This window comes from Fringilla coelebs (genome assembly GCF_963513975.1).
Source record: "Fringilla coelebs genome assembly, chromosome: 3".
Classification (NCBI taxonomy): domain Eukaryota; kingdom Metazoa; phylum Chordata; class Aves; order Passeriformes; family Fringillidae; genus Fringilla; species Fringilla coelebs.
In genome coordinates, this window is record NC_140030.1 from 19459529 (window position 1) to 19477167 (window position 17639).

Consider the following 17639-nt stretch of genomic DNA (forward strand, 5'->3'; position numbering starts at 1 on the left):
ATAATGGCCTTAAAAATGGCAATGAAAGCAAGAAGCAATATAATATCTTTCAAAAACGCTTTCTAATGTGAACAGATGCTATTTTCAGACATACGTTTGTGACACAAATCCTCTTTTTCTTTTTTTTATTTGAAATGATGAGGCTTCAAAATACTGGTGCCCAAAATCCCCTTGTAGACATTTTATACTAAACTTAAATCAATTTATAGAGTTCTAAAAAATACACTTCAAAAATGAAAAGACTGATAAACACCTTCTGTCAAATGCTTTTATAATGTAATAGTATTACAGTGGCATGGAAAAGCATAGGAGTAATCATAGGAAATGGAAAGAGGGGAAAATATTCTAATGTACCACATAAAATGAAAATGCATTATAGGTTAAAGATTATGCTGAACTCAATAAAGCAATATGAGATAAATATGAAGCATAATGAACTCAATAAAAAACCTCATAGATGCAATATAATATGCAATAAATATACGGACAAAGGTACTTTGAACTTGATATAGTGCATATTGAAAAACTAGCTGGCATAAAATAACCTTATAAAAAACTTGTATTTTTATTTTAGGCACAGAGCACAGACAAGCAAACCTTTCCACAATTTGATCACTTTTCTCAGAAAGTAGAGGTTTAGTTTTTCAGGTTAGGTTGTGCAGTGAACAAAATATATAAAAGACAATATGTTGGAATCCCTTTTACATCTCCTTTAGTGCAGCATATGAAACAAATGAAATTATTGAAAGAAATTAGTACTGACACTGTCATTTGAAAAGCTAATCTTTTGCTTTATTCACATAGGTTTTGCAAGACAGCAATTCTAATTTTAGACATAGTTTTTACAATCCAAGACCTTATGGAGAAGTAGGTTAGTCATGGATACAAAAATCCTAGCATGACTAATTTTTTGGCTTATTTTAAATGAAATCCCAAGCTAAGCTGCTCAGAAAGGCCGGACTCCCTGAAGGAAAGGGCAACTCAGATTTTTATTTGCTCCAGAGGCAACATCTTCATTTCTAATTTCTTTGATAGGGAAATAGGGGTTGCCATTTCAAGACACAAAAATTAAAAGGCTAAGGGTAAAGAGGTGTCTTATGCCTGCCTACCCTCCACTAGGAGAGGCATCTCTTTGATGGGAACTTCCAAAGGCTTAATGAGGCTCCATCAAGTAGAGGCGAGTTTTAGACAATGCAGGCTAAGTTGTTATTAATACAGAAGAATACAATACTGCTACTGGAATCTGCCAAAGAACCCCATCTGAAATGGCATCTAGAATTTTTGTAGTCTCTGGATGAGGCCAAATTTGTCTGTGTGAAGTCAAGGAGAGGCTCACTACAGGTTGCTACAACTGACACATCTATAAATTTTAAAGATGTTAAAAGCTGACAAGCATCAAAGTTATTTTTGTTAAAATTCTTTTGCATGCAGTCCCTTCTCTCAGATAATGACATAAAATGTTTACTTGCTTTCATAAATAAGCACAGTACTTTCTTTCAGTAGAGTATTCCTTCAATAAATGAGATTCTCTTGTGGAAAGAAAGGAATGTGTTTGTTACAAAATATGTCAATAAAATCAGACAGCAAGCTGCTATATGAGAAAGAAATCACAAGCTAGCTTAATGAATGGCTTCATCATTTCTGGCTTACTTTGAGTCTATTTGTTAAAAAAAAAGTTAACTTTTGTGTATTTGCAGGAGCATAAGGAATGTATGTGGATATCCTAAGTCTGAACCTGCAAGGTACTGAGTGGTCTCAATTCTGTGACATTTATGAGATTTGTAGTAATCCAAATTCCTCTTAGGCTACGTTCATCACCTCATAGCATCACATCCAAACACTGCAGAAGCCTCAAAAAGAAAACAATTTTAATCAGTAACATCAATATTTCTCCTATCTCGTGGCAGTCATTGTTCCCACAGTTTAATTTAGTGGAAAATTATGACAAATGAGCACTGTGTTTTAAACAGAGGCCCATATGCTTGGTATTTTAATATGCCCTTTTTAATCTATATAACCATATATTAACTGAGAAATTAAGATCATTTAAATTCTATTCATTTAGTCACACCAGAGAAAATAAAACACTAATTTCTTAGCAGTTCTGCCAATCATTTGGTAAGTATCCAGACAGAAACAGCATCTGAGTGTCAGAAAAGGCTTTGTATAGATTTTGCATCATATCATGAATCCCATGTGCACTGTTTACAGAAAAACTAATTGAATCCTGACCTGTAAACACTAGAATACTGCAAGTCAGACAGGGTGTTACTGTTTAAGGCAACACTCTTCAGAAGGCAGAATTACAGCTAAACGTTTTTATCAATTAGATGAAAAAGATCCATAAATTCTTATCATTTTTCATAGGGGTCAGGAGACTTTCCTTTCAAAAGCTCTACAAGTATACCCCAAAGTAGGTGTGAGTGGGGCACAATGGTTGGAACAGGAAAACAAAAAAAAAAGGGTGGAAGAGTGAATATAAAATTCTGCAAACCACCATAAGGATAAGTAAGACCAAAAGTGTGTTGTCATTGCCATTGGCCAGCTGTAACTGCAGAGGAATAGTATCTCACTGAGATAGTGTGGTGCCAATTTAATGAAGCTTCAGCACTTGGAAAAGATTGCAGAAAAAATAGAGAACTATCAAAATAAGCAATGATGTTTAATTCATTAAAGTGCTATGCATGGTTAGTTTGCAGGTCTCATTGAAAATATTAAAGGATTTACAGATTATGAAGATGATGCTGAAGTCCTAAACTTTTGGGTAAAAGGTGATTTTACAAGAGTTCAATTTTTAATAAAAAAATGGACACAATGGAAACATATTATAGTTTTGTTAATAGTCTAAACTATACACTTTATAAACATGAGTTCTGATATTATTCAATACCTACTATTTTATAAGATATATTGTTTATCTATTTATTCTTTATAATTTCATATTCTGAGAGGAGCTATCTAATCATGTAATTTCACAAACAAGTTTAATCCAAGCAGTTAATGTATGTAAGTCTCAGAAGAGAGACTTTCAACCACTTTCAACCCGTGCCTTGGACCATGCAAGATGCTCAGAGAACACAAGCAGAAGCAGAAGGAAGCGAAATAAACACCTACATGTACACTGAAAACTAAAGGCAGTTGTCACCTAAAATTGGGATTAAGTGGGAGCAACTGCATTCACTCAGAGATGGTTCTCTGGTACTGTAATAAATCAAAGAGAATTGGATTCAGATTGATCTGCAGAAGTCCTGCTCCATCTGACTAGTGCCAAATAGTCCATCTTTCATAATCAAATAGCACATCAGGGGAAACTGTCTCCAGAAAGAGCAGCATAGGTGTGTGCAAACTTTGTATGTGTGAGATAGTAATGTTTAGACTAGCAGTTGCATAATTGTACATTTTTTCTTCAGATATTAAATGACAGTGCAAAAATAGTCTTTTGCACAAAACATGACGTAAATAAGAATATGTGTTTTTAACACTGCATACTGCAGTATGAATACTTTATAAAGTTAAGCATGTGTCAGTCCCATGAAATAGAAAGGACAGTTACTACTCCTTGTCAGTGAAACTGTGTAATGCAGCCAAAAAAACCTGTTTTGTGCAGGATATCAACAGACAATTGTTATGCTTGCTAACTTTGTCAAGTTTCTATTATCAAATACTTGTCACTAGAGATATTTATGGTGCCAAGAAACATCCAGGAAGAAGAGTATGGTCTAAATAGATTTTTTTTTTCATCTTCTCTATTCTACAAAGAAGAAAAAGCTTTTTATTCAATTCTCTATAATTACACACCCACAGGCAGGACTCATGCTTGAAAGCATTCCTTCCAAAAAAAGAGAATTTTAGAGATGTCTAGCAACTGAAACAAAACTTGATAGTGGAAATCTCAAGGTAAATTCAACCAGAGCTGTCATTAGTGTGCCAGTTAACACACCACACTAATAGAGATACTCCAATTATCTGTCCTGAATGAATGTTTCTAAGCCAGCTAGAGATAACTCAAACCCATTTCTAATGAGCCACAGGCAAATCTCATTAGTCTGTGATACCAGCAGAGATAATGAGCAGTGCTGATCCATGCAGCGCAGTGCCTTGCATAAAACTGCTTCTTTCAGGCCGTTATGTTTGCAGATGCAAACCAGAAGGGTATGAATGCACAGAGGCCTGCTTTTGGACTTGCAATCTTCTTCTAACAAGTATTAACAACTATTCTGACTTGTCAATGCCATTCTTTTAATGAAATGGCATTTTTATGGCAGAGGAGCTGACTTGGTTAAAGCAAACAAAGAGCCAAACATTTCAAAAGAGCTGACTAAATACAATTAAGTGTGTTACTTTGAAGCTATATGGCTTTGAGTGCAAGTAACAATGCATTAGATAATGTAGGTGGTTTCCTAAAGGAAACATGCTCCTTATTCTATTCTGCTGTCTAAAAATTGTGGCAGAAGAAAGGAAAATTGTTTTATCAGAAAAGTGAACTTTTATTGCATCCTTCCCCAATTTATCTTCAAAAAAGTCTCCTTTGGTACTGAAAAAAAAAATTGTAAGAGTCAGAAAATATGTCTAATATAAACATCCTTATGGATTCTTCTGTATTTTCCCACTCCTATTTGTCCTGCTATCTCCTGTCAACAGTAGCCCCTGATATTTGTGCATTACTACTTAATTGAAAACTTCACTGGCATTTTTATACAGGGGATTTATTATTTATGATATACCTGTGAGAAAGTAAACATTTTGTACATTATGTAAATACAGAGACATACATAACTTTTAAATAATTTTCCTTACCAAAAAAAAAAAAAGCATCTGAAAAGGCCTCTTTTATAGACAAAACAGACATTGGAGTTGCCTGCATAAGTCTGTATCAGAGTAGAAACTGCCACGAAAATCAGAGCACTAAGGTGCCTAGACAAACTAAGCACTGGGACATTGCATTTAGGAAAGTGGAAAGCAAAACAAACTTTAAACATGCCATATTGGAAGCACGGAAATAGGTGGGAAAGAAAAGGTAACGTGATCTCAAAAGCTCCTCACAGAAGCATGTTGGAAGCTTTGTGAGTTCTGTTGTGAGATATTCCCTGCAGTGTGTAGATAAGCAAACAAGCAGCCAACCTGATGCAGAGCACCGACAATTTTGCGCGTCTCTTGGTAGACGGTCTCGGCGCTCCAGTGGCCGTTGATGTGTTTGAGGGCTCGGGCCAGGCGGTTGTGCTCCCTCAGCCACAGGGTGTGCATGGCAGCCAGCGAGGTCACCTCGCTGGAGCGGCTGTCCCCAGCCAGAAAACACTCCACCCTCTCACCTCCACCTGCACTGGAGTCCTGTGCACAAGGGGATGGGATCTGGTCTGTAAAAGGCAGGTATTCCCGATGGTTATCGTAATGCTTTAAGTTTACTCTAAGAAGGCCTTCTTTGCTTGTTAAATTCCTCAGTTTGTTTTCAACTGCAGGGGTACTGCCATAGACTGTAGAGGCATCAAGGAAAGAAGTTAAGCCATTGATCTGTTGTCTTGTATTTAGCACAGATATATTTCCAAAGAGAGTAGCATGATCACCAGTGCCGCATGCGGGAGAGGAGCGGTAGAAGGGCAGGCAATCCATCCCTGCAGATAATGTATCGTTGGTGGTTACCTGCATACAAAATAAGGGTATTTTCTGAGATGAGGAGAACAGCTGTGGATGCTGAATTGAGTCTTGTCTAAATATTTACCTTCACTCTCTCAGTTTTTCATTGCTCAGCCCTCATCTACTGGAGTGACATATTCTAAATATGTATAGATTGTTTTTCTTTAGACTGAAGGAAAAAGATGAGTCTTTTTCAAGCAGAGACAAATAAACCCCAAAACATTTACTCTATCATAAGATGCTGATGTAATACATCTACATCTAAATCAGTCTGGCTTTACAATGACAATTCATCATAAAACATATCAGAGTGAAGATGTGAACACCTGCTCAAATTCTGTTCTACTGAGGAGCAACTGAAACAACAGGTTTACCTGTATGCATCAAAACATAATGAGGAGTTTCAGTGTCTGCAGAAGCACTCTGTGAAAGCTTTGGTTCAATACTGAGTTCTAATCCAGCTTCCTAACTAAAAAAGACAGACTTAAATATTCATTCTGCTTTCTGCCAGTCCCCCACAAGTCTTCTGATGCATTATTTTGCTACAACAGTTGTCTTACAAGTACTGAATTCTGACCATCTTTCTAAAAAGCAAAGGCTGCACATAGACTTGGCTAAATAAAAGATTGCCCAGTTTTTTATTGATTTGAACCCCACACAGTTGAGACACTGAGGTCAAATAATGAGGTTCAAAAGTCTGACTAAGAGAAAATAAATGTTTTGTACAGACACCTGAGCTAAACCTTATTTGTATTCTATCTGCTTGCTTTTCATTTTTCAGAACTCTTCAGCAGAAGACGGTGAATGCTGCATATGTGATGTAATTTCTTCTTCATTTTTCTAATAATACAGAGATCAGTTTGCAAAGATAGAACAGTCATTAAATTTGGGTTAACAGTAACAAAACAGCTTTTGTTGTTGAATGAAATTAATTAACTTTATATAATAACATTACTTATTATATCAAGTAAAATCTTCTTACAACTGAGAGCTCATGTCCGTAGAGATTGATACCAACACGTAATTTACATTAAGAAATGGTTTAATTTTATTTGGTAAAGAAATTCCACCATTATTTATTCATTGCCCAGGTTTTAGCAAATCAAGGTAGGTTATGTTTGAAGAAAACAAGTAATTTTTTTCACTGATTTTTGAAATCAGTAATTTCTCTGTCTTGTGTTTTCTATTTAGCATTTGTTATTGTGTCTTTTGCTATTAGTGTGGCTTCTTTTTCCCTTCAACTGGTAATGTAAGCAGGCAGCTCATCTCATAATATAAATATCTGAACCTGACAGCCACAGCCTTGTATGTGTTTGAGTGTCTGCTTCTGGTCATCAGGAGATATTCCAGGAAGAATTCAGATATCACTGAGAAAAGAATGTAGGAGATGCCTTTATGCTGTTAAACAGCAAGGCTCACAGCAAAACATAAACACTGAATGAAGTTCATACTGAATAATCTTTAGTTAACTGCCTCTGCAATTTCAATTCAATCCGTTCTGGTCCCAGTGGAGAAAAAACAGCAGTAATGAACATTAAGAGACCGGCAGAGCTGCATTATGCTATTCTTTCCTTTTTCATAGGATTAGTAGTTTGCAGCCAGCAGCTGAATGTGCAAAATAGAGGTTCCTTACATTATTATTTAGAGACATTAAAAATAAACTGAGTGAAAAAAGAGACCCTTTTCTGCTGAAATGGGTACTGAGTAACGTTTTTTTTTTCAAAACTAATGACTAAAATTTATGTGATTCTTTTTTGTTTGTGTCGCATAATTCTAGAGGGGAAAAAATTGCAACAAAACCCTGATTGGCCACAATACTTTTCCTGCATAGCTGCATGTTAATTTAAATGGTTATTGTATATACATGGTCAAACCTGGTTATGGTGAAATTCTTCTATGTGAAGGAAAAAGGTAATAATTGTTTAAGTGTACTGCAATCTCTAAACTGTTATTTCAGTTAAAGAAAAATCTTGCTTATTGTGAATTCATCCTGTGGGAAATGACCTTGTAAATAGGTTTTTTTACTGTAGATTTAAAAGAAAGCCTAGCTTATGGTCTCTGAAAGTTTGAAAAAAAAGAAAGTATTAATGCTTGGAGAAGAGTCCATGATCCTGTGTGACAGCAAGCTGCTGCTTCTGAAACAGAAGAAGAAAGCAGGAACTCACTTTGCTGGTTGTTGAGTGCAGATGACAGATCTATTTGTAGCTGAGACAGTAACCTGTCATGTTACATCTCACCTTTTTCAAATCACCTCAATTTTCTGTGACTCTGTTTCTTTTCCACCTTTTTTTACTCAGGGAAAACTGTAAGCTTTTCTGGATTGCATCATGCTAACTATGTGTTGTGTCTTATTGGCAGCAACGTAATTAATACTGAATAAAGTCAGTAGCTCTCTTATGGAAGTCTTTCTAATGCTTCTTTATGTCTCAGCCCTAACCTGAAATAATAATCTGAGGAATGACAAGTTTTCTTCCACAACCTTGTTCTGCATGTCAGACTGTTATAAAAGAAGTGTAAACTAAAGCTAGTGGGTTTGGGGTTTTTTTTTTCCCATTAGAGAAGCCCCGTAAATATACAGCAAAAAGAATGTTCAGGCTCTACCAGAAATTACAGGCTCTATGTGAGAATTGCTGAGAGAAATTCTATAGCATTTATTATAAAAATGTCCAGAACAGAAAATCACAATGGTTCCTGGGAACCTATGAATCATTTACCTACACTTGTTATTAATATTAATATTAATATTAATGCACCATTGCAACTTTTGATCCTTCATTGAATTGCACTGACTGAATATTTCCTGGGCAGATTCCCTAATGTGTGCAGTCAGGAGCCTCCTCTCCCTGCTAAAACTTCCAGACAAGATGTGCAGGTGCAGGCACAGTTGTCCTTTTCTGTGGGTGGATTCTCCCTTGGGTGCTGCTTTTGTAAGAACAGCAAGAGTGCAAACTGCAGCCTCTATGTCTACATGGTTGTATAATGTGCTATCGATTTCACTGCCTTTGGAAACCAGCCACAGTTTCTTCATACACAAAATTAATGTATAAAACTGACTGTGGCAGTTTCCCTAATATTTACTATGTGGAGATTTATTTAGTTAATAATTCTGAAAGAAGAGTAGTTCTAGAGGGTAATAGCATTTTGTTTCAGTGTTCAAAAATTAGCTCCTCTGATCACACTATTTATTTCATTTACAGCAACAAATAAATTGTTTTGCAGTAATTCTGCAAAACAAATTTCTTTTTAAATATATTTTTTTTTTAATACAGACTCTGTTCTCTGTCTTTGAGAAAAAACAGTCACAAAATAACAACCATTTTTGTATCTGTCCATCAAATTTGTGAATAATAGGTTAATAACAAAATGGAGCTGAAGAATTCATAGAACTGTAACCATGTAAAGGGATCACAAGCTGGCAAACTTATACTGTCAGGGCTGTGACTGAATTTCTTTGTATGTCAACTGCCATGGCCAATGTGTAAATCTGTATATATATTTACATACATACATACATACATACATACATACATATATATATATATATATATATACACACACACAGATATATACATACAATATAATACATTGGAGGTAGCTTTGAGTCATCCTCCTGCTGGCCAACACTGCTGAGTAGGAGGAGCATCCAGTGCTAGATTTAGCTACACGTTAAATATTCAGTGATAGATTTAGTACATGTTCACATAACTCACCCTCAAGAGCATCCTTGAAACATGCTCTCTGAACCTCAGCACAGCTCCAAGATAAAAATCCAAAGTCTGTGCCTTATTTAGAGCACTGAAGGATGCACTTGCAAGTCTATGCCATGACAATACGTGCCTTTTATCCCTCTGCACTGAATGCCTCTACCACATGAATAATGTTAGCCTTGGAGTCTTTTTTAAAGATTCTTTATTTTGTCTCCTTTTTAAAGTAGATGAGATTTTGAGACTTGAATTAGTCAGGGTTCAGTAATTAGGCTACTGCGGTCCCTGTGATCCACATTTCATTCAAGTTATGGGAAACAGTATGAGTCTCCTCTCAAACAAAAAATCCACATAGTAATAAAAAAAATATGGGGGTTTTGCACTTAGAAATCAATACTAGCCATGCTATTTTGAGGAATTTATTGTAAACACAAATGACTTTTGAAGACTTTTGCAGTTTTATAGCTACAGAAAACATATTTTTTAAACAGGGAGTCAGTATATTGTAATATATGTTTCAAATGGATCCATCTTCACATCATACAAAGCTCTGCCAGTCAGGGACTAGATGTCCACCCCAACCTCTCTTGGTAAGACTTTGGGAATGGGAATATTTCTAAGTCTATGACTTTAAAACATAAACAGAAAAAAACCAATTTCTATTGCCAGCTCTTAGTAATTAGGGCTGTTGTGGCTGGTTCAGGTTGCTCAGTACTCTCAGTTGCTCACTGTCTGAAAGGATGTGGTTCTTTAAGAAGCCTCTGTTCTTTCTGAATGCTGTCAAGATATGTTTGCAAACTTTCAAAAGTCCATATCTTCAGAGTGAGAGGGACTAGATTCACCTGCCTGAGATCAAATTGTAGTCATTCATTAATTTCACTTAACCTTCCCTGTATTTTAAATTCTCCCACCGTATGGAAGACAAGCCACCTTTTAACCCAACCTGATTTGGTTCTCTTTACAGTTACCCAAATATTTTCCTCTACATTTAATGAAAGAGGAATGAGGCACTTAAAGCAAAAGGAGACTGTGGAATGTTTATCAATTACAGTTTGCTGAGGCAAAAAAGGTTTTCTATTTTGATAGAAGCTCTACATGGCAGTATGTAGAGAAGCCGGTCAATAATCAAGCTCCGACACTAAGTAAAGCAATTTAGGTTGCTCTGATTTGAACATTGCCAAGGGCTGTGATGGGCATGGGGCTTTCCTGTAGCCTGACTTGGATAGGCTGTGCTTTGAGAAACAAAAACATGGTTTTACTTTACTTTGTTTGGTTTTTTTTGAATGAAAGAAGGACTATACTTTTAAATTAAGTGATCAAAAATACAGTATCCTAAATTTATACCTATTTATTTCTTCTAGCCCTCTAACAAGCTTTGAATTCATGTTTTCCATCCGCTCAAAGCAAAGATATGATGTATGTGGGTTTCAGTAGCTCCCTGGAGATCATTTTTATGCATACATTGAAAAGGTAGCTCTCTTTGAAAGTTTGCATTAACTGAAAGAAGTATCATTGCTTTCTATGAGTAACATTAAGAACACTTCATTTTATCTGACTGAAAGTGTAAATGACTGCTTTGCTATATTCCCCAATGGAACTTAAAACCTTGAAGCATGAGAACAATAACATTAGGGGAGACCAGTAAAGTTTGTCTGCAATGTAAACCTTAGGTTAAAAAATTGATGTTTTTATTAAGTACATTAACTATAGCTTGTTATCTCTACCAAAAAAAAAAAAAAATTAAATGTCTACCAGTTTCACTTAATAGTTGTACTGTTTTTTCTTTTTCTATTGCTGTCTGCTCTAATGTTTCTTGATTTTGCTCACCTGTTTAGAGCCTGGAATTTTTGAAGAATTAAAGTTCGAATCTTACCTTTATTGGAAAACATGGATTTTGTTTTTCACAAGTCATCTGGCACTCCATCCCGTTTAGGAAGGTAGTTCTGCTTGTGCTCTGGGGTGTGAATGAAATGTCATGGTCTATGTATTGTCCCCATACCATAATGATATCAGAATACAGGCTGTCTTCAGTAACAGCATCATTAGGTGCATGAATAATTTTTCTTGTCACTTCACGAACCTGAGAAGAGAAAAAATTTACCTTGAGTGTCAAACAGCTTTTACCTCTCACAAAGTGATAAAACACTCCAAAGTAGGGGGAACAGTGATAAAAATCTATCTTCCCCCTCCCCAACTTTATGTTGTAGAGTGCTTCTAACGGTTTTACTAAAACCAAATTAAAAAAAAAAAACAAACCAAAAAATACCAAAAAACCAAGAAACCAACAACAATATAAATTCCAACCTCTACCAGGTGCCTATTTCTGTTCAGGAGCTGAGACCAAGGTGCCACAAGCAGTTTCAAGGATGTTGCAGCTGAGTTTTTCTTATATGTTTGCCAGTGAGCAGTGTATCTTTGATCTGTTCCTGTTCAGAGAATTTTGAAAACCACACATCTATTTTAGACAGTCTAAAAGTTGTCTTTTTATTTATTTTGTTTTCTCATCCTTAAACAAAAGGATTTGCTGGGAAATCTCAAATCACTGTTGATACTGGGAAAGTTTGAGCAGCTTCATATGTAAATGAAGGAGCCTATGCAGCCCAGGAAATGAGGTAGGTTGCAAACACATGGCAGCTGAAAGTTCAGCTTTCTTTTCCCAGGCAAGGAGAAGCCAAAAAATATTTCTGATGCAATTCTGTGCAAGATGCACAGAGATACAGATGCTCTGAGAAGGAGCACATAGAGACATCTACGGTACATGTCCAGCCTATATAAATAACCAAGCAAAACCATAAGGGCAAAATCAGCACCCGGTTTGTGGAGATTCCTCCCTCATGCTGCAAAATATTCCCTGGCAAATAGCAGGTGCTTTGGAAGTCAAGCAGCTGAAAGGGCAGCACATAAAATTGACTCACAGAGCCTGTAATAAATATAAGGGCTATATAATGAATGTATAGGGCAGGTGCAGATAAATAGAATTGGTAAGAACAGGCAACATGGGACTTGTCAGGAACAATTGGATTTATACTGAAATAGTTGAGAGCAAGCTACCTACAGGTCATCAGGAATCCAAATCTTTAAATCAGTATTTTAATAGCTCTGGTGGCCACAAATATTTTCTTGAAGTTAGTAAAATTTTCTTATCACTGTCTTACTTTATAGTAATCCTCACACTTATCCATCACTTTCACAATATTTTCATGTTACTTTTGAAAGAAAATGGTCAGATAGCTAAAAGTACAAAAAAGAACAATTATGTAAATGAGAAAAAACACTTATGACATTAGTTTTACATATTTTACTCCAAAACAAAGCAGAGAACGTTGCTGATGGTCAGACATTGATAATCAGATTCAGTACAGTTATATAATCTTTTTGAAAGAGAGTTTTGCTTTACAAGCATATACCCTAATGAATCTAGAAAAAGGCAGTTTGTACTATCTACTGGAAATTTGCCTGTGTAAATGTCAGGTTTTCATCTCTGAGTGCTAAATTGTGCAACTTAGAGACAAAGTTATTTAATTAGTAACATGAGTTGCAGGTGACATTAACACTAAATTCTCCTGATTATCCTTATTAAACATACAGTGGTTAAAATAACAAGACTTTGAGTCCATTAAAAGTCAGGTTTCAAAGCAATGATGACAAATCACAAATTGTAAATCCAGCTCAAATCATTGTACACTGCACTGGGGAATTTTTCTCCCAGTTCTCTGTGCAAATATTCTTTTTTTAAACTTCCCTCTGTGGCAGGTCTGCTATTTTTTAAATATATGAGGTGCTATAATCCAGAAATATTGCAATACTTTCTAAGATCAGTAAGTTGGACTAGCTAACAAATGAAGTAATCATTTGACAGCAATACTTGTTCAGGTAAGGCTTGCTAGCCCGTGAGGAATGGCATACATGCACACACCTATACACATGCTAGCACATCCATGAGCTTTATATCTGTTGAGTTAACATCCAACCTTCTTTTCCCCTCCTTCCCTGAATGAAGGTGCCATTATTAAAACAAAGAATCATAAAATCGCTGGAAAATCTAGGCTGGAAGGAAATTCTGGAGACCACAATGCGCAACTTTAAATTGAAAGCAGGTTATTAAGAGCCCCATGAAGACAAATCTTGGGTATTTCCCATGAGGGATATGCCAGAAGTTCTCTAGGCTGGAATGCATATTCCAACAAAAACCTTTGTCACCCTGGTTTTTTGAGATTCTCTAAGCCTTCTGATGTTGACATTCTTGTAGCGAACTTTCTCACACACTTTCTGTAAACAACTCATTGTTTTGCATTCCTTTATGGAGGAAGAGAGAGTTGATGGACTGTTGGTTAAACCAGTGTCAGTGGAGAGGTGTCACTGTCACCCTCCAATCCACTGTCACCTTTGTAAAACTATAAATGTTGGAGTCAGAAAATAAACTGCCTCTTTCTTCTTCACCCTGAGAGCGGTGTGTGCGTGTGTTCTTTCGTGTCCTACAGCGACAAACCTTTTCCATCATTTATTGTGCTCACAACAAATTTAATTTCTTGTTTCAAGCCAAAATTTTCTCTGGAGCAACTTGTGACCGTTGCCTCTTGCCATTGCAGCATGCATCCTTGTAGGCCTCCCTCGTATCTGCAATTTCATCATGGGAAGGTCACAATTAGGTCCACTGTGCACCTTTTCTCTACCTGAGCACTCATCACCCCGTGTCTGCTGGCTGCCTGGTGCCTGCCAGGCTCCTGTCCTGCCTCTCTCCCCTCTTTGGAGTGCTGGGCTGCCCCTCAGGAGTGTCAGTGCCCCCTGAGCTGCTCATGGGCTTAGCCCAGCCAGGGGCAGGGAACCTCTCACCATGGGGCTGAACTTGTGCTTCAGCAAAGCCACTGGCTTCTGAACTGAGCTCCACAGACACTTTTGAAGCATTTTACACAGGTGCTTCCTCTACTGATACGAATGGAGGTCTGTGGTGGCAGGTGTGATAATGGCCCAGTCTGAGTGTCTCAAGTGATCTGGAGGTACGCTTCCTAACCGAGGGTAGCTGGAATCCATTGTATCGGACACTGGGATCCCATCCTCGAGGCTGGCTGAGGCCATCTTCATAGGCTGCTGGAAGCCACCTAGCCAAGGCTGTGTTGGATGCCCCCCACCTAGGATGTTCCCTATGAAAAGAAAAGCAAAATTAAAAATCCCCCGAAAGCAACAGGAGCAGCAGAACCTCTGAATAAATAAAATATACATACATACATGCATACATGCATACATGCATACATACATACATGCATACATACATGCATACATACATACATACATACATACATACATTCATAATATTTATATTATATTTATATAATATATATCTTCTGAATATAAGACCTGACCATAAAAATAAAATAATATGAAATAATCATCAGCCACAGAGCAATATGCAACTATAATAAGATGTTCATGTAGTTGTCTTTAAAAGAGTGTAAAATACTTGTCTTCATGTATGCCAATATTAATTTTACTCAAAAGGAAAAGAATGAAAATTTAAATTGCTAATGAATTATTACTATTTTACTCATGTTTATAACCTCAATTGTTTATCTTTTGACTTTTTAAATACTTGCTGTGAAGGTGAGTTCCTGATAGTGTCCTCATTCCCCATAAAGTCAGATATACTCTCAGGTGCCTTTCCTAGCATCTTTAAAAAGATGTTTTAGAGCAACAAAAATGCTCTTTAAAAAGATGTGTTAGAGCAACAGAGAGGAAATAAAAACTTGGGAAAATATGAAGAAACCCTTCAATGTGAAGATGAAGAAACTTAAATGAAAATTGGACACTAGTCATAGAGAAGAAATCATTTAGCAAGACCAAAGGAGGCAGGGCTGAGGAGATGGGAGCTGAATCCAGTGGCAATGCTGCCTCTGGTTGAATCTATACCAATTCCTTGGGCCCATCTTTGGGAGGGCCTGTGCACAAACCCAGGCACTGAACTATGCTGCTAGGTTGTCAGTGTTAACAGCAGTGTATTTTTTCCTCACAAATACTTGTTTCTCTGAATATCACCTCCCTAAGCACATCTTGGCATCATTGCATTCCAGTTTGTCACACCACAGCCAGCCTGTCTGGAAGGGGGAAGAGGAGTAAAAAAGTGTAGTCAAATGTGTAAAAGTAAGAGGGTGGCAAGAATCAGGTTGTATTTAATTTGAGGGTCAGCCAATGATTCTTGGTGATTTCTATTTATTAGTATAGTCAGTGAGTCTTGAGTCTGGCCCAATTAATTTTCCCTCTGTCATGACTATTAGAAATTTTAGGATTTGGTTTTTTTGGTTGTTTTTCAACTTGCCCTGCTCAATATATTTCACAATTGTTAAATATATGTCAACACTAAAAAGAAGAAATTTTTTTTTTTTTTTGCAACGCATTCAAGTTGACTAAAGTTGTAAAGTAAGCCACAAAGAACCAGAAATATTTCTGGAATGTTGGTGGAAATACATAGTGTTAAAACATATATTAACATGTCTATCAGGACGCTAAACAATTATATTATTATTTCATTGATCTCCAGCACACTGAAGAGACTCAGTTTGCCAAGCTATATAGTGCTGTAATACACTTAATTATCCACAATAATTCACACTTGAAGGTTGAAGTATGCTTTAATAAAGCATTCAAATTAGTTACAGTTGATTTGCCTTTATTGAAATTGCATAAAATACTGCACATAGTGTAGTGCTATTTCACTCAATTAAAAATAATGAAATGTTAATGTAACTGCTTAACCAGTGATTTTTCTCCTGATTGCTTTTGTATTTTAGCAGATCACTGGAACGCTACTTTAGTGAAACCCTTCTCACATGCCTTTTTGTTATTGCATTAAACATGTTAATGTCTTGGAATCTTGCTTGAGTTAAAAAGGCAGCTGAAATAATGAGATTTTGCTACCATACAGCTTTATAAAATACTCAAATTTGATTACTATATATTCTGTTTATGGAGAGTGGGAGTTTCCATTTACTTGTGAAATACTGGAATTGTACCATTTGGATTTTGTTTTGGCTACCTGAGAAGCAACCTGGGGTATTAAGCTGCTGTTTACTATCCAGATTTTTATCTTTTGAATCTTATTTTAATGTTCTGCCTAGTTTCAAGTAGATGGAATGAATGCCATATGGCAACTTAATAATTGGAGTTTGTGATGTTTTATGTTGTGCTGAGCTATCTTGTGTGTAACTTCTCGAAACATGGGACGCTTCTGGAAAATAAGTCTACTACTAGTTGAACACTTAGTTTGTGTTGAGGTGAAATAGCTAACCTAAAGGAAACATCTCAATTCCTTCTTCTAGAAGTCAATGGACTCAGTCAGGATTGCTCGTTCTTTCCACTAGGTGAGCCATACTCATACTCCTAACTCTGCTGGTACTGGACCTCCAAACTGAGCATCAGGTCCTTACCTGAGAGAATGGTTAATGACACAGCAATGAAATAGAAACGCTGCAGATAAAATTCCTCCCAGATGCCCCAAATATTAGGTGTACAAAAAGTAAGGTGGTCATGGAACAACTTGTCCATCAAGCCAGAGGGACAGACAGTTCCTGGCTGCCATCATGTCATTCCATTCTATTTCTCACTACCAGGAACAGCCGAAGATGCAGCCTTGCAGTAGACATATAACTACCTCTGAAAGCTAAGATGAGGTGAAGCTAATTGCACTGTGAGAGTCCCTTCCTTTAGTACCTGTAATTCCTTCATCCTTGAATTCCTCTCATTGTACTAGACACTAAAAAAGTACTTAGATCAATGCTAGCTAGTTGGGATTAAAAAATGGTCAAAAAAAAACCCTCTTTGGATTTTCCTTCTGTTCCTTATTCTTCATTTTAAAATAATCCAATTTTATTTTGCTTTTTTAGACAGAAAGGAAACTAAAATCTGTTAATATCTCTTAGTAATAAAAGAAGATAATATCTCTGCTACATGTTATGTTGATACTGTCCATAGAAGGTCACTTTTATGCTATTCTACTACACCTTTGTTCTAGGAAGTGCACACTAAAACAAAGCAATCTCAGTGCTAAGGAAAACAACCTTTACAATTGATCTGTTTTGTCCCAAACGTGCAAACTGATTTAGCAGAACATCTGTAAAGCATTTCCTTGCTCCCTTCTAAACTAAAAATTTCATTTCTAAATTTCACTCATGAAATGCAGAATTTAGTGACTTATAGTACAGCTATAGATTCAAACAGAGTGAACAAAAGTACAAATGCAACAAAGGCCTTGATGTATTTTCTGCCTGAAAGTGGAAGCTATAAAGCAAGAAAAAGCACAGACTGGTATTTCTT

General features: G+C 36.4%; 1 protein-coding gene across 1 annotated transcript in view; it reads right to left on the minus strand.

The window, feature by feature from the left end:
* TPO (thyroid peroxidase) overlaps positions 1-17639 on the minus strand; it is a gene marked incomplete at both ends in the record, with an annotated part of 35870 nt that overhangs the window by 11086 nt on the left and 7145 nt on the right. The window contains 3 exons of the mRNA XM_084202601.1: positions 5122-5637; positions 11209-11415; positions 14347-14476. Coding sequence (XP_084058727.1) covers positions 5122-5637; positions 11209-11415; positions 14347-14476 — 853 coding nt within the window. The remainder of the gene's footprint in view (positions 1-5121; positions 5638-11208; positions 11416-14346; positions 14477-17639) is intronic.